This window comes from Populus trichocarpa, chromosome 17 (genome assembly GCF_000002775.5).
Source record: "Populus trichocarpa isolate Nisqually-1 chromosome 17, P.trichocarpa_v4.1, whole genome shotgun sequence".
NCBI lineage: Eukaryota > Viridiplantae > Streptophyta > Magnoliopsida > Malpighiales > Salicaceae > Populus > Populus trichocarpa.
The window spans coordinates 13,883,406-13,907,329 of NC_037301.2; the positions used below are offsets into that span (position 1 = coordinate 13,883,406).

At 34.9% G+C, this 23,924-nt stretch overlaps 3 protein-coding genes across 7 annotated transcripts in view; all 3 read left to right on the forward strand.

The window, feature by feature from the left end:
• Window positions 1-2,440: 2,440 nt before the first annotated feature.
• Window positions 2,441-8,061, forward strand: LOC112324661 (transcription repressor KAN1). Its single transcript, XM_024588638.2, has 6 exons — window positions 2,441-4,067; window positions 4,275-4,351; window positions 4,943-4,988; window positions 5,370-5,538; window positions 7,180-7,276; window positions 7,405-8,061. Exons 1-6 carry the CDS (start codon window positions 3,125-3,127, stop codon window positions 7,519-7,521), a joined length of 1,449 nt encoding a protein of 482 aa, XP_024444406.1. The 5' UTR covers window positions 2,441-3,124; the 3' UTR covers window positions 7,522-8,061.
• Window positions 8,062-9,868: 1,807 nt separating this feature from the next.
• Window positions 9,869-23,924, forward strand: part of LOC18110388 (putative disease resistance protein RGA1) — a 42,899-nt gene continuing 28,843 nt past the window's right edge. For 2 of the 5 annotated variants that reach the window (XM_052448659.1, XM_052448658.1), the window contains exons 1-2: window positions 9,869-13,493; window positions 22,427-22,490. In XM_052448659.1, the coding sequence (XP_052304619.1) occupies window positions 10,704-13,493; window positions 22,427-22,490 (2,854 nt within the window). In that variant the 5' untranslated portion in view covers window positions 9,869-10,703. Of the gene's footprint in view, window positions 13,841-22,426; window positions 23,044-23,924 lie in introns of those variants that run through there. The other 3 variants (XM_052448660.1, XM_024588519.2, XM_052448661.1) reach the window with 3 other exon arrangements.
• LOC18106567 (putative disease resistance protein RGA4) lies at window positions 19,003-21,236 on the forward strand. The gene is given in 2 exon segments (XM_052448662.1): window positions 19,003-19,265; window positions 19,530-21,236. A coding segment is annotated over 1 exon segment (1,668 nt). The 5' UTR covers window positions 19,003-19,265; window positions 19,530-19,568.

Below are 23,924 nucleotides of genomic sequence, written 5' to 3' on the forward strand. Positions count from 1 at the left end.
GAAATTATGGGTTAAATGATTAGGAAATTTGAAAGAGGTGGCCAATTTCCTTCAATTTTCTACAAATGATTGTAATTTACACGATCTATATAAGGGAAATTGACTTTGTGTGACATTTATAGCATCAAATTAATTAAGGATCCTGACGACCGTTATCAATCATGGAGGTAATTGACAAACAAATGAACAAAGGGAATAAATTGAATTTTTCTCTGCAATAAATAGAGAAGGCAAAAATAAGGACTATCTCTTTATAAATGAAACCAAATTTATTTTTTAAATAGGACACATAAAGATCAACATTTGTTTATTTCCTCTCGGCATATTTCTCTGGAAGGTAGCATAAATAACTCGCCCACACATATAAATAATGGATCAAGAATTAAAAAAAATAACATGCATATATAAGAAAAATCAAGAATTTTTATATCTTTACAGGATGTAGCCACGGCCTCGCCAGTTGCTTGGCTCAGCCAATTTTGAAATAACATGCATATATAAGAAAAATAAGTCAAGCTGCCTATAGAAGGAAAAACATAGACCGCATGGGTCTGCAAGAGACGTTAAAAGAAAAGCAACAGAAACCTACGCGCACAAGACCCTGAAAAGCTCAAAAGATCAAACAAAACAATCAAAGACTCAACCCCTGCCTCTATATTTTCCTGGACAACAACATCAATCAACTTCTTAGAGAGTTCTATCAATATCTTCCTCAGCAGCATCAACGTATTGAGCATTTCCATCACCAAGATCAATGTCATACCACACAATTTCTAGAGACACCTTGTTTAGCAAGTCAATCAACAATGTGCTTGATTAGCATCTCTCAAGGTAGGAGAGAAAGACACTAAATCCATGAATGAAGAGAAACGAGCACCCATAATGAAGAGATCATGGAATCGTCATGAACTGATGAATGGTTTATTCATCCAGATAACCACATTAGAATAGTCGAATTCAATTAACCAAACAAGTTTACTATAGGTGAAGATAATCTTAAAGTTTACTCAGCTTCATTAGAGTCTTTGATCCTGTCTGTAATAAATAGAAGCTTACTATATATGCACACAGAGGTGGAAATTCCTATATCATCACAATACAAAATATATGTGTTTCCTAGAAGTTAAAAAAAATCAAACAGCATTTACTATTTACCCAAATACGCATTCAATGCAGCTAGCATCCAAACACCACCTATGAATTAGTGTTTTTGTCCTCGGTAATATTGGAGAAAGTGGCAAGCAGTAGAACTACCACTTCACACCTAATTAAGAAGGGGCAAGCAGTAGAACAAGTCACACACGAGGCTTGTAGCTCAGTGGCCTTGGCAGGCTTTGCCCTGCCTGAGTGCCCTGGTTCGAGCTCTCGTGTGTACCCAGCACTTGAGGGTTTAACTGCTGTGGTCAATTCGTGTGACTTGTTCCGCCCCCGTCCCGGGTTCGACCCTCTATGTATACGCCTGTCACCCCCGCGGTGCCTTACCTACTCCTGGGCTTGCAGGATGTCCAGCGGGCCGTGGGGAATAGTCTTGGTGCGCGTAAGCTGGCCCGGACACCCTACGTAAATCAAAAAAAAAAAAAAAAGGGGGCTGCCTCCCCAGACCAAGTTTTTTCTTTTCTTTTTATCTCCAGCAAACACTTGAGCATTTAAAGAAAGAAAATAAACAAATAGGGTTGCTAGCTAGTGCTTCCCATGATAATTAATATTAAGAGAGTTAACAATCCCATAATTATAAATTAAGCCTTGATTTAGCCTAGGGTTTTGTGAGACATTAGCAAATATATCTATATAGTCAATGTGCTAGCTAGCTAGCTAGAGGAGTTTATATTATATATAATTGTACGTATATAGTTCATGTGGATGACATAATAATAAGAACCCCCGAACGATGCCTGGAGACAAGGTTGGTGAAGGATTATTATTAGAAGGGGAATATTTGGGAGAATGAAAGGGAATTAGAAGGTAATGTAGAGTTAGGGTTTACGATGTATCCACATGAAAGTAAACAAACAACCCTTTATGTGGGTCTCTTACTGCATATATAAAAAGGTCAATGGGTCTACCCATATAATACAAAAAAAATACATGTATTATATGGTCTAATAATGATCTCAACACTTGAATTTCAAAAAAATAAATAAAAAAAACTTCTTGAGTATATAATGTACATATTATTATTATTAATATTATTCAATTCTTGCTAAAAAGATTCTTCAAAATAACAATTGCCAACCAAGCAATTTAAGCATAGAAATAATACCCTAAAATATCTTTAAATTCAAGCCATAAAAAAAGGTTCTGGAAATTAATATACATGTTGCATGGAGAGAGAGAGGGAGGGAGGGGGAGAGGCGAAGAGTGTGGGGGAGAAGGAATCCTACAAGGAAGAGTCTTTCTCTTTCTAGCATTTGGTATCCCGTTCTCGACGGGGAAGGAAAAACATAGTGTTGAAAAGTTTTTTTTATTTTTTTTTAGGGTTATCTATTTTTCTTTTTTCTTTTTTAGTGATTGAGTTTTGACTAGATAGAGAAAGACCTCGTCTTCTTCTTCTTCTCTCTAGTGTCATTTTCCAAGATATACTCTCGAGGTGTGCAAACCAAAACCCAAATCCTCTCTCTCTCTCTCTCTCTGGCTATCCTTCCTTTCCTTTCATTGCACTTTCAAGATTTCAATTTTTTTTATATAAATTTAATATATAGTAGTTGTTAATTATTTTTATTTTCCTTCATCTTCTTCTTTGCGTAACAACACACATCCTTCTCTCTCTCTTTTTCATCTACTTTCACACACACCCTCTCTCTCTTTCTTGAGCATGTTGGTTTGTTGATGAAGATTTAAAGAGTCTTCTCTTTGCTTCACTTCCAACTCTTTCTCCCTTTAAGCCTTTAAAGTATGATCAATCAATGGTGTGTTCTTTCCGAGCTTTTTATATCTATTCTTTTGTGAAAGGTAGCTAGTTAGCCATATCTATCTCTCTTTAGCTAGCTCTCAAATATATTTTCAAGGAGAAGGAATTAAAGAGGGAAAAAAGGGTTAAAGACCCACCTGGCTGCTTCATTATACTTGCACTTTTTTATGAGCTTAGTTAATTAGCCAGAGAAAAGGTCATTAAGTTGTAAAGAAAATGCCCTTGGAAGGAGTTTTCATTGAACCCTCTTCAAACCCAGTTCCTGATCTTTCTTTACACATTAGTCCTCCCAATATTTCCTCTCCGTCTTCCATATGTAACAACAACAGCAACATTAGGGATAAAATTGATGCAAGCTTCAATCTTTTGGGCAGACAAGAAGCCATCCGTAAGTCCAACACTGCTATCTCCATGAGAAGTGATTCTCAAGCTTGTATCGAGCTCTCTCTAGCACATCCAACTACTGGACTTAATGAAGAAAGTATAAGAAGCAGAAGAAATCTATCAAGTGCTAGAGTTGAAGAGCTACCTCACAATAACCCTTATCGTCAACAAAGTCACCACCATCAACATCTTCACCGTTCTAATGGTAATACTCATCACTTGAATCATATCAATCATGGGGTTTCTTTACTTGAAGTATCAGATGGTTTGAGGCCAATTAAAGGGATTCCAGTTTATCACAACCGTTCATTTCCTTTTATGCCTTTAGAACATTCATCAAGAGAGAATAAAGATCCCAAGATGTGCTTCTACCAAATGCCTTATCCTTCTTCCTCTTTGTGCTCTCCTTCTGTTAATCCTCACTCTTCTTCATCCACCTCTTCACCTTATAGCATTGGAGGAGGAGGTTTAGATCCCATGTCCATGTTAAACTCATCAGGGCCTAATCAAGCTTTGCCAGGTCCTTACAATAGATTAGCACCAACAACAAGATTTAATGGGCTGTCAATGGATGCTTTCAAATCCCACCAATTGCACCACCACCATAATCAATATGGAGTTGGATCTACCGACGGTTCTCCCCATGGGTTGATTAGATCAAGATTCTTGCCAAAACTTCCAACAAAGAGGAGCATGAGGGCACCAAGAATGAGATGGACCAGCACTCTTCATGCTAGATTTGTTCACGCTGTTGAGCTTCTTGGAGGCCATGAAAGTAAAGAAATCAAAATTTTCCTGTGCTCCTCCTTTTCTTTTCTTCTTTTTCCTTATTTTTTTCCTACAATAATTTGTGTGTGAACGATTGGTTTTTGAGTTTTGGACAAATCCTTTGAATTTTAGACATTTCTTAATGTTTTGGCATGTTTTGTTTTGACTTTTAGCACTTTTTTTTTTGTTTCACTGATTGGCTTGTTGTTAATAGGAGCTACTCCCAAGTCAGTTCTTGAACTCATGGATGTCAAAGATCTCACATTAGCTCATGTCAAGAGCCATTTACAGGTGATTAAACCACAAAACAAACAAATGAATCAACAATCTCTCTTCTTCTCTCACTCTCCTTTTCCCTCTCTCCCTCCTAGAGTCTTGAATGTGAGGATAGATGTGCGGAAGGTGTATCCCACAGGCACAGTAGCCAAAGAAGGCAGTGAATGGGCGAAGTAAAGAATACTAGAGAAAGGAAATGAGCCTGAGAAACTTCTGAAAGGTCTCAGGCAGACAAGTTTCTGCTTTCAATGAAAAAAGAAAACAGAGAGAGAGAGAGAGAATGATAACAGACAAAAGTAGTCATCATTTCTCAATAATACACTCTCTCATTACTATACAACCTAATCAAACATCAACCTCGTGATTAATGAATCAATCCAAGACAAGCACAGAAGCCCACATAGAGAGAGAGAAAAGTAGCTAGAGATTCATCATCTATATATATATATATATATATATATATATATATATATGAATTTTGAAAAGTGTTTTTCATTTCTAAATTTTTTCATTTTCTTTTTTGCTCTTATATTTTGTTTATCAATTTAATTCTTTGAATGGTCTTCGTTTTAATTACTACCTATGGATTCCCGTTGGACTTTGCAGATGTATAGAACTGTTAAGACCACTGACAAGCCTGCAGCCTCTTCAGGTAATTCGTATTGCTTAGTCTTCAATTTTTCAACTTTTTCTTTGTTTGAGGCGTTAGTCCTTCTCTGTTATTAGGTGCTATTTTTAGCTTTTCACTGCCCCAATTTGGATAGCTTTGTAACCCGATTGATTAATTAGTAAATCATGTTAACCACTAAACCCTATTAATCAAAGATCTTGCTATCCCTTAAGCACAAGTACCATACATAGATACACACAGTGCATGCATGCATGTACACACACATCCAACACATGTACATGTACATTCAAGAACATTGTGTCTTTTTTTCTGTGTGTGTATAAAAATGTATGTGCATGTTTTTGCATTTTACTTGAGTGTTTTGGTGGGTATGTATATTGATTTGTCGGAGGGCCATATCAGATGGATCAGGAGAAGAAGACATGGCTCCAATTGCCAGTTTTAGGACTGCAAATGAGCAAGGTGGACTGCAAAGAGTAGTACAAGCAGATGGGCCAACAGCACAACAAGACATGGACTACCCTTCAACTACTACTTCTGCTGCTACCACTCTCTGGAGTAATTCTTCAAGGTACCTCTTTCTCTCTTTTGTGCGACTCTCTTTAATGTTTTTTGGTACACAATTGGCATGCTAGACATCAGAAAACGTTACACACACACACACACACACATATGCTTTGCATGCCCTACACTTTTTTTAAAGGAGAGTATAATAGACTAATGAAATAGAATGCTTTTCTTCTTCTTCTTCTTTTATTTTCTTTTTGCGTTGTACTTGATCAACTTAGAAATCCAAAACCCACTCACGTTCACGCCAGTTTTTTGAGGAATAAAAAGAGTTCTTCTCTTGCATGCAGGCAGGCAGCTTTTGCTTTCAATATTATAGTGTATTATATAATGTTCTTCTTTTTCTTTCTTTTCTTTTTCGATCTTTTATGTTTTGGAAGATTTTCTTGCTGACATGAGATTTGTAGCTTTAATGTGTTACGCCATTTTATATATATAAAAGTTCCCAAAATGCAATCAAACGCTAATTAGGATAAGAAAGAAAGCAATTCCCACAGCTACGTACACTTTTTCTTTTTCTTTTTAGAATAACAATATATTATCATGTTACTGTTAAACTCAGCTGGTTCTTATTCCCATCACGAGGACACATTGCATAAAACAACAAAAAGATCGGTTCCCATCTTGACTTATTTTCTGCCGTCCTTTTCTCAAAGTTCAAATTAAAAATGCCAATGTTGTTCATTGTAATTCATCAATTAGTATTTAATTATAATTTGTACCTGCTTCCACTAAATAGCATGTAGATTAATTCAGATTTTTGCTTTCTTTCTTGGGTTTTATCAGCAAGGGTGTTCTTCGGCTAGAAAAGTTCCTTTAAATAGAGATGTAAACCAACTGGGACCTTCACTTTGACATGACTCCCCGTTGGAGCTTTAGGTTTTGGGTGCAATCACTGCATAAATAAATGATTTCCAGCTGCCATTAAAGATAGACAGAAATAGAGTAACAGGACTAGTGACTAAAATTCTGCCTATAATGGAGTTTTATTACACTAAGTGTAAATGTAAAGGTACTGGTAGCTAGATTTTCACAAGCAAGCAAAAGCTTTGATCTTAGATACTGCCCTATCTAAAATAGAATATTGTATGACTTTTAGGGCCAGTACTTAATTAGAATGGAAGCAACTAACACTTTCTGTGTTGATATTTCCTCAAATGTCATAGCACTTAAGAACATTTCCATCACACACATCTCTCTCCCTGCTTCCTGTAACATCCTTTTCAGGCTGTTCTTAAGCACTTAATAGCATTGATTGAAATGACATGCCTTGTATAGGTACAAGGGCTTAGCCTATGTCTCCATGCATATATTTAGCTCATGATCCCTTCCTCTATAGCCTTTGTGCACGTATCAAATGTGACTTATATTGGACTTTTTTATTAGGGAAAATGACAGAAATTGACCCTTGTAGATTAGTGAAAATGAAAGTTGAGCTGTTCTTAATTAGCTTTGAAATAAGAGACTATGCCACCATTCCAATTAATTGATTAAGCTTCAGCTGAATCTGTGGCATTCAACTATAAAAGATGGTCTATCAACTTTACTCATCTAAATAATTATATGCATTGGTTTACAAATATTGATATTGCTGCACCATGGCAATATAAATTCAAGCTAATTAAAACTTATGTTACTATTTCAGTGGTAGAGAGGCATGGCCCCAGACAAACTCCAACGACATAGATGGGCACAGGCAAGGAACATTCCAGTCACAACAAAGATCTGGACAACAAATGGAGGTACCATCCAAAGTCTAAAATTTTTTAAAATTTGAGTAGATGAAAATTTGCCAGAAATCTAGCAGAAGGGATAAGAATTTTATTCACTTTTAGGAGGTAACATGAAAATGTCTTAATTAATACTGCAGGAATGTAATTCGACTCAGCTGAAAAGCTACTTGGGATCTTCTAATATGGATTGCAAGAACCCCAGCTTGGAGTTCACATTAGGTAGACCAGACTGGCAAGGGAAAGAACATTGCTGATCATGCATAAACTTTTTTTCTATATACCATGTTTTTCTTGTCGATTTTTTTTTCCTTTTATTTAGTTCCATGAGTATTGTTTCATAGTCTTCATGAATGAGAGGGGAGGCATAGATATATATATAAAAAAAAATGTTGTTGACTTGGAAGGAAAAAAAAAAGGGTCAGTTAGTTCTTCAGTGTCATTTTAAGTCTTTTTTGCTCGAAGAAAATGTGTGTATGTTTTGTGGGGGAAAAAACAAGAAACAAGAAACCAGGAGGAGAAGAAATGAGAAAAAAAAAGGGAAGTCGGAGTGCTTACCGCTAATTAATTCATTTCATTATGTTGATCATATATGTGTAATGTGCTCTTGAGCCTATGCTTTATTCTAGTTCTGGTTGTTATCTTAGTGACATAGAATGAAGCCTGAAACTATCGTTGTCAATGCACAATGTTAGGCAATGTATAGCTAACCATGCAGGCAGGCATTAATTATTTCTTTGTGCACGATTGCTTCTGGAGCTGAAATTTGCTAATGAAACCAGCAATCATTTTGATTTTGGAGAAAGTCCTTTTTACTTTACTGGCATTGATGTCTGACTTCAATCTGAAACAGGCAAGGCAATAATGCCATCTCAAGAAGACAAAAACTTATCAATCGCATATAGTTCTTGCCTCTGCAGATTACTTATTTAATTAGAAATGGGCCTTGTGATGTCCAGATTAGGGTTTGATCATATGTATAGAAAGAAATTCTCCTATTCTGAACCGTTTCAATTTTAAGAGACTAACCGTAGTCTAATTTGGATATCAGTAATTTAAAGATCATTATGAGTTAAATGCACTATCCTTTTCATTATATGTGCCTTTTGTAATTTAGCCCCTGCAAAGCAAAGGAAGGGGAAATACATGCGCCTTTCTCTTCATCTTAATTAGAAAAAGGCTATCTCAAGTCTCCACCAGAAATATTCTTTATACATGTTCATGGAAATGCTATGTATGAAGCTCACCTGTCAAAAAGCTCAATTCCATGGCATCTCTTGTATATATAACCACAGAAAAAACGGTTTGTCAAAATCACTTCTGGTTTGGGAGATCACAAGCATTGAATTTGTGCAATCCACTAGCACAGGACCCCTTCATTGAAGATTGGAAAGAACTAGATCTGCACGACCTACAACTCCTTGAGCCCAAGATTGGAGACTTTGGGATCCAAGCACTGGGCAGTTTAGGGCTTTGAGAAAACATTGGGCTAGGGTTGGCCTAAAATAAATCATGGCTGAGGGGCTTGTGTTAAGTTTGCTCTAAAATAAAACAAAACGAAATTCCTAGTCAATTGATGTGTGAGGTGGGCCTCGCCTTCCTTACCGAACCTCATGCTTTACTTTCAATTTCTTGACCCAACTCAACTATAAGTGAACATTGTATAACTAACTTTCCCGCCAGCACCATTATAAAGTATTTTGAAGTGTGGGAGTGATTATATTTTAAAAAAATTTTAATATTATATTAAAAAATTTTATAAATATTAAAAAAATTATTTTTTAAAAAAAAATTTGAAATGTAAAAACAAAAAGGCTATTAATTAATCTTCTGACATTAGCTTCTGGTTCTCTTATTCTATTTTTCTTTGTTCAAGGCTCAGCTACGTTGCTAGAATCATCTGTGAAATTATGAATTATATTATGTTCAAGTTTCCTGGTCAGATTATGTTCCTTAAACTGTGTTTAAAAGCTTATTGACGGTAATGTTACTAATGGAAGTACAGGTGAAGTGGAATATTTTCATAAGAAGTCCTCGTAAAAGTACCCATTTTATTGATAGTTTGAAACTAAATCCATTTTATCATCTTATGCAATGTCTTGCAAAAGGAAACTTACTGTACTTCCATGGAAATATATCTTGATCTTTCTCATGATGAAAGACGGTGACTTGTTTCTGGTAGAATATGCGTATTAGTATTAAAGAAACATGTCGAACTAAAATTAAATTTAAATTATTTGGTGAAATTTTAAGATTTATATTACTTTTTAGCATATTTTTTGAGCTTGTAATTTTTGCACGGGTTATTAACTTATACTATTAATTAATTTTAATTAAAATAAAGAATAAGAATTGTAAGATTTGAATTTGTTTGGTAATTAAAATTTTAATAACATATTAAAAAATTATTTAAATTTAAAAATTTAAACTGTTAAATATTACCTTAAGATATTATTTATTTTATTTAATAGGGAAAACCTGTAATAAAGAGAATGGGTCAAGATTCTTGTCTGTGGATGGAAGTGGAGATAAAGCAATTCTGACGGAGGTAAAAGTCACCTCGGAAAGGAGGTTCTGATGAAAGTGATGAGTTAAGAAGTGTATTTACCAAACTCTAGCTCTTGTTACAGTGCTTCCTTTTGTTTTGTTTTTTGTGAGTAAGATCAAAACTCTCATGTGGAAGGAGACAGTAGCTGCATGTTAACGACAATAGCATGATTGAATCGTAGTTAAATCCCAAACAAAAATGAAGAAATTGGTGGTTTGATCCATGATAACAGAGGGAAACAATGCTTTGAACTTCCTTTATGTTCCAACTATTTTACGATTTGCTATTCGTGAAAAGGTAAAATGCCAGAAACAATATTATAAGGCTCTGAATTATCCTCATTTGATTCTTTCTTCCTTTTGTTTTCTTACAGGGTGAAATTCCGGAGTGCTGCTTTTTGCTTTGAGAAGTCATTGTTTAAAGGAAAAGATCACAAGATAAGAATCTTTTGCCTTGTGAAACTCCAAATGCTGGACAGCTAGAATTTTACAGAGAATGGGCCAGGAACAAATTCTTGCCTTCTCTGTTCAAACTCATATTATGTTCTTTTCTTCTTTTTAATGTTCTTCTCTTCAAGTCCAAGTTAGATTAATTTTCTTTATTCTAAAGAGTGATAAATTGTTTGGTCCTTCTGTATTTCTATTTTCCATAACCAATCTTGTGTTTCCATAAAAATTCCCTGCTCACTTTTAAAGTCCTTCTGCAATTCTCTTTTCCATAACCACTCTCGTGTTTCCTTTAAAATTTCCTGATCATATTTAAAGCCCTTCTTCACTTCTCTTTTCCATTAACAATCTTGTGTTTCCGTTAAAATTTCCATTCTCATCTCCATAACCAATCTTGCGATTTCAGTTGTTACCAAGACCCAGATTTTCCAAAGCAAAACAGGCCATGGCCGATGCAATTGTTTCTGCTCTTGTGAGTCCAATCCTGGAGAACTTGAGCTTGCAGGCTCTCAAAGAGGCTGGGCTTGCTTGGGGCCTTGACACCGAGCTTGAGAATCTCGAAAGCACCTTCGCAATTGTTCAAGCTGTGCTCCAGGATGCAGAGGAGAAGCAATGGAAGAACAAGGCTTTAGAGATTTGGTTAAGACGCCTCAAGGATGCAGCTTATGATGTTGATGATGTGCTGGATGACTTTGCAATTGAAGCTCGAAGGCATCGGCTGCAAAAAGATCTAAAAAATCGACTACGATCCTTCTTTTCTCTTGATCATAATCCACTTATTTTTCGATTGAAAATGGCGCATAAGTTGAAAAATGTGAGAGAGAAACTGGATGTCATTGCCAATGAGAACAAAACGTTCGAGCTAACAACACGAGTTGGGGACGTAGCAGCAGATTGGCGGCTTACAAGCTCAGTCGTGAATGAATCAGAAATTTATGGAAGAGGCAAGGAGAAAGAGGAACTAATCAACATGCTGCTCACTACTTCAGGTGATCTCCCTATTCATGCTATAAGGGGGATGGGGGGGCTGGGTAAAACAACACTTGTTCAACTGGTCTTCAATGAAGAAAGTGTTAAACAGCAATTCGGTTTGAGGATCTGGGTGTGTGTATCTACTGATTTCGATCTAATAAGATTAACAAGAGCCATCATAGAGTCCATTGATGGTGCCCCTTGTGGTCTTCAAGAATTGGATCCCTTGCAACGATGCCTCCAACAGAAGTTGACTGGAAAGAAGTTTTTGCTTGTACTGGATGATGTGTGGGAAGATTATACTGATAGGTGGAGTAAATTGAAGGAGGTATTAAGGTGTGGAGCTAAAGGTAGTGCTGTCATAGTAACTACGCGTATTGAGATGGTTGCTCATAGAATGGCAACAGCTTCTGTCAGGCACATGGGGAGATTGTCTGAAGAAGATTCTTGGCAGTTGTTTCAACAGCTTGCATTCGGGATGAGAAGGAAAGAGGAGCGGGCACACCTGGAAGCCATTGGAGTATCAATAGTGAAGAAGTGTGGTGGTGTTCCTTTAGCTATAAAGGCACTAGGGAACCTAATGCGGTTAAAAGAAAGTGAAGATCAGTGGATAGCTGTCAAAGAAAGTGAGATTTGGGATCTAAGAGAAGACGCAAGCGAGATCTTACCTGCTTTGAGGTTGAGTTACACTAATCTATCACCACATTTGAAGCAATGCTTTGCGTATTGCGCAATATTTCCAAAAGATCACGTGATGAGGAGGGAGGAGCTGATTGCTTTGTGGATGGCAAATGGTTTTATTTCTTGCAGAAGAGAAATGGATTTGCACGGCATTGAGATATTCGATGAACTAGTGGGAAGGTCATTTCTGCAAGAGGTCGAGGATGATGGATTTGGCAACATAACATGTAAAATGCATGATCTTATGCATGATCTTGCACAATCCATTGCAGCACAAGAATGCTATACGACAGAAGGCAATGAGGAGTTAGAAATTCCTAAAACTGCCCGTCATGTAGCTTTTTATTCCCAATCAGTAGCTTCGTCTTATGAAGTTCTCAAGGTCCTTTCACTTCGCTCACTTCTTGTGAGGAATGGTGCTCTTTGGAATGGATGGGGAAAGATTCCTGGTCGAAAACATCGAGCCTTGAGATTAACAAATGTCCGGGTGGAGAAATTGCCAAAGTCAATTTGTGATTTGAAACATCTGAGGTATCTAGATGTGTCAGGCTCCATGATTAGAACACTGCCTGAATGTACAACCTCTCTCCAAAACCTACAGACACTAGATCTGAGTTCTTGCGGAAAACTCATCCAATTACCAAAAGGTATGAAGCACATGAGAAGTCTTGTCTATCTTGACATCACGGATTGTGATTCACTTCGATTTATGCCTGTTGGAATGGGGCAATTGATATTCCTGCGAAAACTTACCCTGTTCATTGTGGGTGGAGAGAATGGTCGTCGTATAAATGAGCTGGAAGGGCTGAATAATCTTGCTGGTGAATTGAGTATCACAGATCTTGTGAATGTTAAGAATTTAAAAGATGCGACAAGTGCCAATTTGAAGTTTAAGACAGATCTTTCATCACTGAATTTATCTTGGCATGAGAATGGGAATGGGAATGGAACAACAAGTGTTATTCATGAAAATAGCGAGGAGGTCCTTGATGGGTTTCAACCTCCTTCAAAATTGAAGAGTTTGAGGATATTGGGATACAGAGGTTCAAAATTTCCAAATTGGATGATGAACTTGAACATGACGCTACCAAATCTGGTAGATATGGAGCTATCAGCATGTGACCACTGTGAACAACTTCCACCATTGGGGAAACTGCAGTTCCTCAAGAGTCTTGTATTGCATGGAATGGATGGTGTGAAGAGTATTGACAGCAATGTGTATGGAGATGGGCAGAATCCATTCCCATCTTTGGAGACGCTGACTTTCTATTCAATGGAGGGATTAGAGCAATGGGTTGCGTGTACTTTTCCTCGCCTTCGAGAATTGAGGGTAGGCGATTGCCCTGTGTTGAACGAAATACCAATTATACCCTCCGTCAAATCAGTACACATCAGGGGAGGTAAGGATTCATTACTGAGGTCAGTTAGGAATCTCACTTCTATCACTTCTCTTCATATTGAAGGGATTCGCAATGTGAGGGAGCTTCCTGATGGGTTTCTGCAAAATCATACCCTCCTTGAAAGCTTAGACATTTGGGGGATGCGAGATCTGGAGTCTTTGTCAAATAGGGTATTAGATAACCTTTCTGCTCTTAAAAGCTTGGAGATTTTTTATTGCGGGAAACTTGAAAGCTTGCCAGAGGAAGGTCTTCGTAACCTCAATTCCTTGGAGGTTTTAGAGATACGGTGGTGTAGAAGATTAAATTGTCTGCCAAGGGATGGGCTGTGTGGCTTATCTTCTCTTCGCAAGTTATCTATTGGAAGTTGTGATAAATTCACATCCCTAACTGAGGGAGTGCGGCATCTGACGGCACTTGAGGATTTGAGGCTTGCTGGATGTCCAGAGCTGAATTCATTGCCAGAGAGTATCCAACATCTCACTTCTCTCCAATCTCTAACCATTGTGGAGTGTCCAAATTTGAAGAAAAGGTGTGAGAAAGATTTAGGAGAGGACTGGCCTAAGATAACTCACATTCCTAAGATTATAATCGATTTCATTAGAATCAATTAAAATTGATATGCAAAATTTGTAATGAGAATAAAATATATATTTTCGTAGTTTTAATTTGTTGTAATTGTTTAAATAATTTTCTCAAATTGATTGTTGTTTTATTATTCATATAAATGTGTAAAAATGATTGGTTCATTATTTGTTTTAATTGAAACTTGTTTTACTAGTACTGTAATAAGTAGTTTGTTTGGTCCAAGAGATATAATCCTTTTAGCCAATTAAGTAATTTTTTGTTACTTGAAAACAAAACTTGTATAAGAAAATCAATTGTTGAGGTTTCTCAACTAAAATATCAATCTCATAAACATCCTTTTAGCCTTTATGAAGACGTTATTAATTGAAACTAATAATATTTTGCGTGCTTTGACATAAACAAATAAGTATTTATCAGCAAACAAAAAAAAAACTCAACAGATTTCAAATTCAAAATAATATTACAATCCAATTAACAAAATCCCTTAACTTAAATAAAGGGCACATCACATCAAATCAATAATTGAAAAAAAAAATAATAATAATAATTGAAAAAAACACCACATTAATTACAATTACATTACCATAAGAAAATTCAAGTTGATAAATGTTGTCTTCAAATCACAGCCATGTTCCTTCTCTGAAACTTCAATTGCTTTAATAGAGGCATAGCTAGTCAAGTCTGCACTGTGTAGAGCCCAATCAATATAGTCAGAGGACCGCAGTTTTAATATTTTAATATAATTAAAACACCACATTAATTACAATTACATTACCATAAGAAAAGTCAAGTTGATGAATGTTGTCTTCAAATCATAGCCATGATGCTTCTCTGAAACTTAGCTAGTCAAGTATGCAGTGTCGAGGTAAATCTAAAAAATAATTATAAATTAGTAAAATATCAATTTGTCCCTTTAATAATATCCATATCTTAATTCAAGAAAATTTTAGAAATTAACTTAATCAAGTACTTATTTGATTTTTTAAGGTCTAGAAATATAATCCTTATATTAATTATATTTTAATCGTTAATTTTTAAAATATATTTTAATTAAGTCATACTTAATTAAATCATCCCAATTTAATTCCTACCTAGAGATTTTTAATGTGTGTGACTTATTAAGTTTCTAATATGTTGACCAAATATAAATTATAATTAAATTAAATTAAATTAATTAAATAATTTAATTTATTATCAATTCAACAATTGATTAATTTATATTTAAAAACAAGGTATATCGTCTATCAACATGTCATGATTTTCTAAATATTAGAAAGTCAATAGTGGTTTGACTTAACCTTCTAGTGACTTGTTTCTCAGTGTAATTAATATTCTTTCATCAATAATGTTTTGATTTAATATTAAAGCATGAAGTATGTTTATCATGTTAAATCATGTTTATTCTCTATATAATAGTCATGAATCGTTTAAATAAGATTTTCAAATCTCATTTCACCTTAATTAAGAATTTCTCAGTCAATACTATTTGAGAACAGATAAAAAATATATATTTTTTAATTCACTTAGGGTAATGAATCCTCTCTTTACAACTCAAGTATCTTTTTATTTTTTAAGAATAGTGAAGTGACAGAATTGTCTTTAAAATAAAAAAAAATATATAAATATGGTTCAAAAGGGGGGGTTTTGTTATTTTTGTTATTTTTTTATTTTTAGGTTGACCTAGGGGCTGTTTGATAATTTTAAAAAATAAATACTATAAAAAAACTATTGGCACATGCAACTCACGTGTTAGCACATGCAGGGTCGTCCGGTGACCAAAATCAACCATCTACGATGATGTTTGGAGTGGCGCATTGTCCTCTTCGTATTCACGAGATGTGTGTTAACGGTAGAGGTGCGATTGGGCTCTAATGAGCTTTTCTTTTCTTTTCCTCTCTTTTTCTTTCTCTTAACTTAGAGATTCATGTCAGCCAATCTGAAAATTGATTGTGTCCTCTTGTTTCTATTTCTATTAATTTTAGTTCTCATTCTTTTGATTACTATTTGTTTTGCTTGTAATACTTTTTGAATTTTTTTTTAAAATTTCACACCTAAACATTTTGTTTCATATAGTTTTTATATTCAATTTAGTCCTCATTCTTTTGATTGTTTTTTTTTTTGTGTTTTACCCTTTTATTGTTTTTTTTTTCAATTTTATCCCTCATCATTTTATTTTCTTAGATTTTTTTTATTCAAATTTAATTCTTATTCTTTTGATTTCTGTTTTCTTATTATTTTCTTGGTTTTTTTATTTTTAACCTAAACATTTTATTTCATTTAATTTCTTTATCAAATAATGGTCCTCATTCTTTTTATTGCTATTTTTTTAATCTTTGTTCTTATTTTATTTTATTTTTCAATTTAATCTCTAATTATTTTTTCTTTTGGTTTTTATACCATATTTGATCCTTATTATTTTGATTACAATTTTTTTTGTTTTGAAAAAAATTATGATTGGAAATTTTACTTCGTTAGTTTTTTTTGTGTTTACTTTTCTGCACGGTAATCATATTCTCATGATCTGGATCATTGGTTTCGAATATTAGCCCAATTTAAGTTAGGTCCTTTTTTTTGTCCTTTACTAATTTGTTTTTTCAATTTCATCATTTAACATTGGATTATTGGGGCTTGAGCTTTGTTATATGTTCAACTTTTATTTTTTTGAGTTTATATCAATTTTATATCCCGGGTGGAGGGTTAGTTGAGTTAACCCAAGTTAACTCAAGGTTTTTTTTTCCTCGAATTATTTTTAAGAAATTGTTTTTTTTTGTTATTGACCCTTGAGCTTTGTGATTCTCACTTTTTTTTTATGTGTGGTCATCCTAAATGCGGGTTAATCAAGTTAACTTGGTTTTTTTTAACGTTTCTTTTATTTAACTTTAGTTTTTTATTCTAGGTCCTTTTAAAAAATATATATAATTTTTTTTTATCCTGATCTCATATTGTGGTTGGTAGGTTGGTCAAGTTAACCCAAGTTGACTTGAGTTTTTTTTTTTCAATGTTACTTTTTCTTAAAATTGATTTTTTAAAAATATTTATCATTTGACATTAGGTTATTGGGCTTTGAGCTTTGTTATGTTTTTTTTTTCACTTTCTTTTCTTCAGGGTAATCTTGATCTCATATCATATGTTGCGTGTATAGTCAAGTTAACCCGTGTTGATTGGGGTTATAATCGCCTGGACATCTTTTATTGAATGAGAAAAAACTTAACCAAACCCGCAACGTGACGCCAAACATCTACCTATTCATTATTAAAAAGAGATTTATAGCATAAGTGAAGCCGTGTTTGTTTTTGTGGTTGGACCATATTTTTTAAAAAATTAAATTTTTTATTTTGCTTTCAATTGAATTTTTAATATTTTTGAATCGTTTTAATATGTTTATATCAAAAATAAATTTTAAAAAATAAAATTATTTTAATGCATTTTAAAAAAAAATTCGCTGTTAAGAAACTTTGTATAATTACCATCACCAAACACTTTCACCTTTTCCATTTCTCAATAATTACTTGCCATTTCTTGCTCGCATCCCGTGTTGATTAAACTATAAGAGATTTTTATAATTATTTCTAAGAATTAACTTGGAATGCTACCCGCATCATAGCATGGATGCACTTAAAAACTGCTATGCTCATTTGAAAAAAAGAAAAAAAAAGAAAGAAAAGAAAAGTAAATTATACTCAAAATCATAGTTAATTAACTTCGAATCATAGCATGGAAGTGGAGATGTTGCTTCTCAGAAACTTCAATGCTTTAATACAGACAGGCATGGCTAGGTGGGCCTCGCCTCCCTTACCCAACCTCACCCTTTACTTTGAACTTCTTGGCCTAACTCAACTATTAGTCAACATTGTATAACTAACTTTCTCGCCGGCGACACTCTAAATCAGAGTTATTTTAAAATGGGGAAGTGATTATATTTTATAATATTTTTTTATTTAAAAATAAATTAAAATAATTTTTTTTATAATTTTTTTAAAAATATTTTTAATATTAGCATATCAAAAACAATTTACAAATACAAAAAAAAAATTAATTTGAAATAAAAAAAATATTTTTTTTTCAAAAAAGTTTTTGAAATGTAAAAACAAAAATGCTATTAATCTTCTGACATTAGCCTCTGGTTCTCTTATTCTATTTTTCTTTGTTCAAGGCTCAGCTACGTTGCTAGAATCATCTGTGAAATTATGAATTATATTATGTTCAAGTTTCCTGGTCAGATTATGTTCCTTAAACTGTGTTTAAAAGCTTATTGACGGTAATGTTACTAATGGAAGTACAGGTGAAGTGGAATATTTTCATAAGAAGTCCTCGTAAAAGTACCCATTTTATTGATAGTTTGAAACTAAATCCATTTTATCATCTTATGCAATGTCTTGCAAAAGGAAACTTACTGTACTTCCATGGAAATATATCTTGATCTTTCTCATGATGAAAGACGGTGACTTGTTTCTGGTAGAATATGCGTATTAGTATTAAAGAAACATGTCGAACTAAAATTAAATTTAAATTATTTGGTGAAATTTTAAGATTTATATTACTTTTTAGCATATTTTTTGAGCTTGTAATTTTTGCACGGGTTATTAACTTATACTATTAATTAATTTTAATTAAAATAAAGAATAAGAATTGTAAGATTTGAATTTGTTTGGTAATTAAAATTTTAATAACATATTAAAAAATTATTTAAATTTAAAAATTTAAACTGTTAAATATTACCTTAAGATATTATTTATTTTATTTAATAGGGAAAACCTGTAATAAAGAGAATGGGTCAAGATTCTTGTCTGTGGATGGAAGTGGAGATAAAGCAATTCTGACGGAGGTAAAAGTCACCTCGGAAAGGAGGTTCTGATGAAAGTGATGAGTTAAGATGTGTATTTACCAAACTCTAGCTCTTGTTACAGTGCTTCCTTTTGTTTTGTTTTTTGTGAGTAAGATCAAAACTCTCATGTGGAAGGAGACAGTAGCTGCATGTTAACGACTATAGCATGATTGAATCGTAGTTAAATCCCAAACAAAAATGAAGAAATTGTTGTTTTGATCCATGATAACGGAGGGAAACAATGCTTTGAACTTACTTTATGTTCCATCTATTTTACGATTTGCTTTTCATAAAAAGGTAAAATGCCAGAAACAATATTATAAGGCTCTGAATTATCCTCATTTGATTCTTTCTTCCTTTTGTTTTCTTACAGGGTGAAATTCCGGAGTGCTGCTTTTTGCTTTGAGAAGTCATTGTTTAAAGGAAAAGATCACAAGATAAGAATCTTTTGCCTTGTGAAACTCCAAATGCTGGACAGCTAGAATTTTAAAGAGAATGGGCCAGGAACAAATTCTTGCCTTCTCTGTTCAAACTTCAAGTCCAGGTTAGATTAATTCCAAAGAGTGAGAAATTGTTTGGTCCTTCTGTTTTTCTATTTTCCATAACCAATCTTGTGTTTCCATAAAAATTTCCAGCTCGCTTTCAAAGTCCTCTGCAATTCTCTTTTCCATAACCAGTCTCGTGTTTCCTTTAAAATTTCCTGAACATATTTAAAGCCCTTCTTCACTTCTCTTTTCCATTAACAACCTTGTGTTTTCGTTAAATTAAATTTCCTTTCTCATCCCCATAACCAATCTTGCGATTTCAGTTGTTACCAAGACTCAGATTTTCCAAAGCATCACAGGCCATGGCTGATGCAATTGTTTCTTCTCTTGTGAGTCCAATCCTGGAGAACTTGAGCTTGCAGGCTCTCAAAGAGGCTGGGCTTGCTTGGGGCCTTGACACTGAGCTTGAGAATCTCGAAAGCACCTTCGCAATTGTTCAAGCTGTGCTCCAGGATGCAGAGGAGAAGCAATGGAAGAACAAGGCTTTAGAGATTTGGTTAAGACGCCTCAAGGATGCAGCTTATGATGTTGATGATGTACTGGATGACTTTGCAATTGAAGCTCGAAGGCATCGGCTGCAAAAAGATCTAAAAAATCGACTACGATCCTTCTTTTCTCTTGATCATAATCCACTTATTTTTCGATTGAAAATGGCGCATAAGTTGAAAAATGTGAGAGAGAAACTGGATGTCATTGCCAATGAGAACAAAAAGTTCGAGCTAACAACACGAGTTGGGGACGTAGCAGTAGATACCTACGATGGGCGGCATACAAGCAACATCCTGAATGAATCAAGCTCAGTCGTGAATGAATCAGAAATTTATGGAAGAGGCAAGGAGAAAGAGGAACTAATCAACATCCTGCTCGCTAATGCAGACGATCTCCCTATTTATGCTATATGGGGAATGGGGGGGCTCGGGAAAACAACACTTGCTCAAATGGCCTACAATGAAGAAAGGGTTAAGCAACAATTCGGTTTGAGGATATGGGCGTGTGTCTCTACTGATTTCGATGTAAGAAGAATAACAAAAGCCATCATATAGTCCATTGAGGGTGCCTCATGTGATCTTCAAAAATTGGATGACTTGCAACAACGCCTCCAACAAAAGTTAACTGGAAAGAAGTTTTTGCTTGTACTAGATGATGTGTGGGATGATTATGATGATAGGTGGAATAAATTGAAAGAGGTATTAAGGTCCGGAGCTAAAGGTAGTGCTGTAATAGTAACTACGCGTAATGAGATGGTTACTCGTAGAATGGCAGCAACTTTTGTCCAGCCCATGGGGAGATTGTCTGAAGAAGATTCTTGGCATTTGTTTCAACGGCTTGCATTTGGGATGAAAAGGACAGAGGAGCGGGCGCAACTGGAAGCCATTGGAGTATCAATAGTGAAGAAGTGTGGTGGTGTTCCATTAGCTATAAAGGCACTCGGGAACCTAATGCGGCTAAAAGATAATGAAGATCAGTGGATAGCTGTCAAAGAAAGTGAGATTTGGGATCTAAGAGAAGAAGCAAGCAAGATTTTACCTGCTTTGAGGTTGAGTTACACTAATCTATCACCACATTTGAAGCAATGCTTTGCGTTTTGCGCAATATTTCCAAAAGATCAGGTGATGATGAGGGAGGAGCTGATTGCTTTGTGGATGGCAAATGGCTTTATTTCTTGCAGAAGAGAAATGAATTTGCACGTCACGGGTATTGAGATATTCAATGAACTAGTGGGAAGGTCATTTCTGCAAGAGGTCGAGGATGATGGATTTGGCAACATCACATGTAAAATGCATGATCTTATGCATGATCTCGCACAATCCATTGCAGTACAAGAATGCTATATGAGTACAGAAGGCGATGGGAAGTTGGAAATTCCTAAAACTGTCCGTCATGTAGCTTTTTATAACAAATCAGTAGCTTCGTCTTCTAAAGGTCTCAAGGTCCTATCACTTCGCTCACTTCTTTTGAGGAATAAATAGTATTGGAATGGATGGGGAAAGATTCGTGGTCGAAAACATCGAGCCTTGAGTTTAAGAAATGTCCGGGCCAAGAAATTGCCGAAGTCAATTTGTGATTTGAAACATCTAAGGTATCTAGATGTATCAGGCTCCGAGTTCAAAACACTGCCTGAAAGTATAACCTCACTCCAAAACCTCCAGACACTAGATCTGAGTTCTTGCGGAGAACTCATCCAATTACCAAAAGGTATGAAGCACATGAAAAGTCTCGTATATCTTGACATCACGGGTTGCTATTCACTTCGATTTATGCCTTGTGGAATGGGGCAATTGATATGCCTGCGAAAACTTACCCTGTTCATTGGGGGTGGGGAGAATGGTTGTCGCATAAGTGAGCTGGAAGGGCTGAATAATCTTGCTGGTGAATGAGTATCGCAGATCTTGTGAATGTTAAGAATTTAAAAGATGCCACAAGTGCCAATTTGAAGTTGAAGACAGCTATTTTATCACTGACTTTATCTTGGCATGGTAATGGAAATTACCTTTTTAACCCTCGGTCATTTGTGCCACCGCAACAAAGAAAGAGTGTTATTTAGGTAAATAACGAGGAGGTCCTTGGAGGGCTTCAACCTCATTCAAATCTGAAGAAGTTGAGGATATGTGGATATGGAAGTTCAAGATTTCCTAATTGGATGATGAACTTGAACATGACGCTACCAAATCTGGTAGAGATGGAGCTATCAGCATTTCCCAACTGTGAACAACTTCCACCATTGGGGAAACTACAGTTGCTCAAGAGTCTTAAATTATGGGGAATGGATGGTGTGAAGAGTATTGACAGCAATGTGTATGGAGATGGGCAGAATCCATTCCCATCGTTGGAGACGCTGACTTTCTATTCAATGGAGGGATTAGAGCAATGGGCTGCGTGTACTTTTCCTCGCCTTCGAGAATTGAGGGTAGCTTGTTGCCCTGTGTTGAACGAAATACCAATTATACCCTCCGTCAAATCATTAGAGATCCGGCGAGGTAATGCTTCGTCGCTGATGTCAGTTAGGAATCTCACTTCTATCACTTCTCTTCGTATTAAAGGGATTGACGATGTGAGGGAGCTTCCCGATGGGTTTTTGCAAAATCATACCCTCCTTGAAAGCCTAGAAATTGATGGGATGCCAGATCTGGAGTCTTTGTCAAATAGGGTATTAGATAACCTTTCTGCTCTTAAAAGCTTGACTATTTTGGGTTGCGGGAAACTTGAAAGCTTGCCAGAGGAAGGTCTTCGTAACCTCAATTCCCTGGAGGTTTTAAACATAATGCTTTGTGGAAGATTAAATTGTCTGCCAATGAATGGGCTGTGTGGCTTATCTTCTCTTCGCAAGTTATATGTTTTAGGTTGTGATAAATTCACATCTCTATCCGAGGGAGTGCGGCATCTGACAGCGCTTGAGGATTTGGAGCTTTATGGATGTCCAGAGCTGAATTCATTGCCAGAGAGTATCCAACATCTCACTTCTCTCCAATCTCTAATAATTAGGGGTTGTCCAAATTTAAAGAAAAGGTGTGAGAAAGATTTAGGAGAGGACTGGCCTAAGATAGCTCACATCCCTCACATTAGTATCGATTTCAATAGAATCAATTAAAATTGATATGCAAAATTTGTAATGAGAATAAAATATATTTGTTCGTAGTTTTAATTTGTTGTAAATGTTTAAATAATTTTCTCAAATTGATTGTTGTTTTATTCTTCATATAAATGTGTAAAAATGATTGGTTCATTATTCTTCATATAAATATATAATAAGTAGTTTGTTTGGTCCAAGAGATATAATCCTTTTAGCCAATTAAGTATTTTTTGTTACTTCAAAATTACAAAAACATGTATAAGAAAATGAACTGTTGAGGTTTCTCAACTAAAATATCAAAATCTCATAAACATCCTTTTAGCCTTTATGAAGACGTTATTAATTGAAACTAATAATATTTTGCGTGTTTTGTCATTCAAGATCGCCGTGAACAAATAAGGGTTTATCAGCAAACAAAAAAAAAAAACTCAACAGATTTCACATTCAAAATAATATTACAATCCAATTAACAAAATCACATCAAATCAATAATTGAAAAACAAACATAAAAATATATTGCAAAAGGAAACTTATCTTATTTCCATGGAAATATATTTTGATCTTTCCCACAATGAAAACTGCGTGTTTGTAAAAAAAATATTTTAATCTAAAAATTTAAATTATTATATAAAATTTTAAAATATAATTTATATTATTTTTTAAAATATATTTTTTATGATTAATTAATTTTAATTAAAAAAAATAAAAATAATCAAATTTAATCTTTAACATTAAAGCTTTAACTCAATATTAAATAATTATCTAAACAAAAAAAATTTAAGTAACTCCAACATTTTATCCAAACGCAGTTACGCCTGTATCTCCTTGCTTGAGGACTCCATTTACCTGCCCTGATTTGATTTGGATTGCTTGTTTATAAATGACGTGGGCCAGCCAACGACACAATGACAAGTGGCTTTTGGCAACAATCATGACAGAGATTGGAATCTTAGATTGACGGACGAGATCACGGCAATGAACCAAGTCAAGATTATTATTGGTGGGGGTGGGATCGCCTGTGCCGTCTCTTGCTCTGCTGGAGGGTAGGTGGTGGGGATGTCGTTAGGCCAGATCTTGTTCTTTTCTG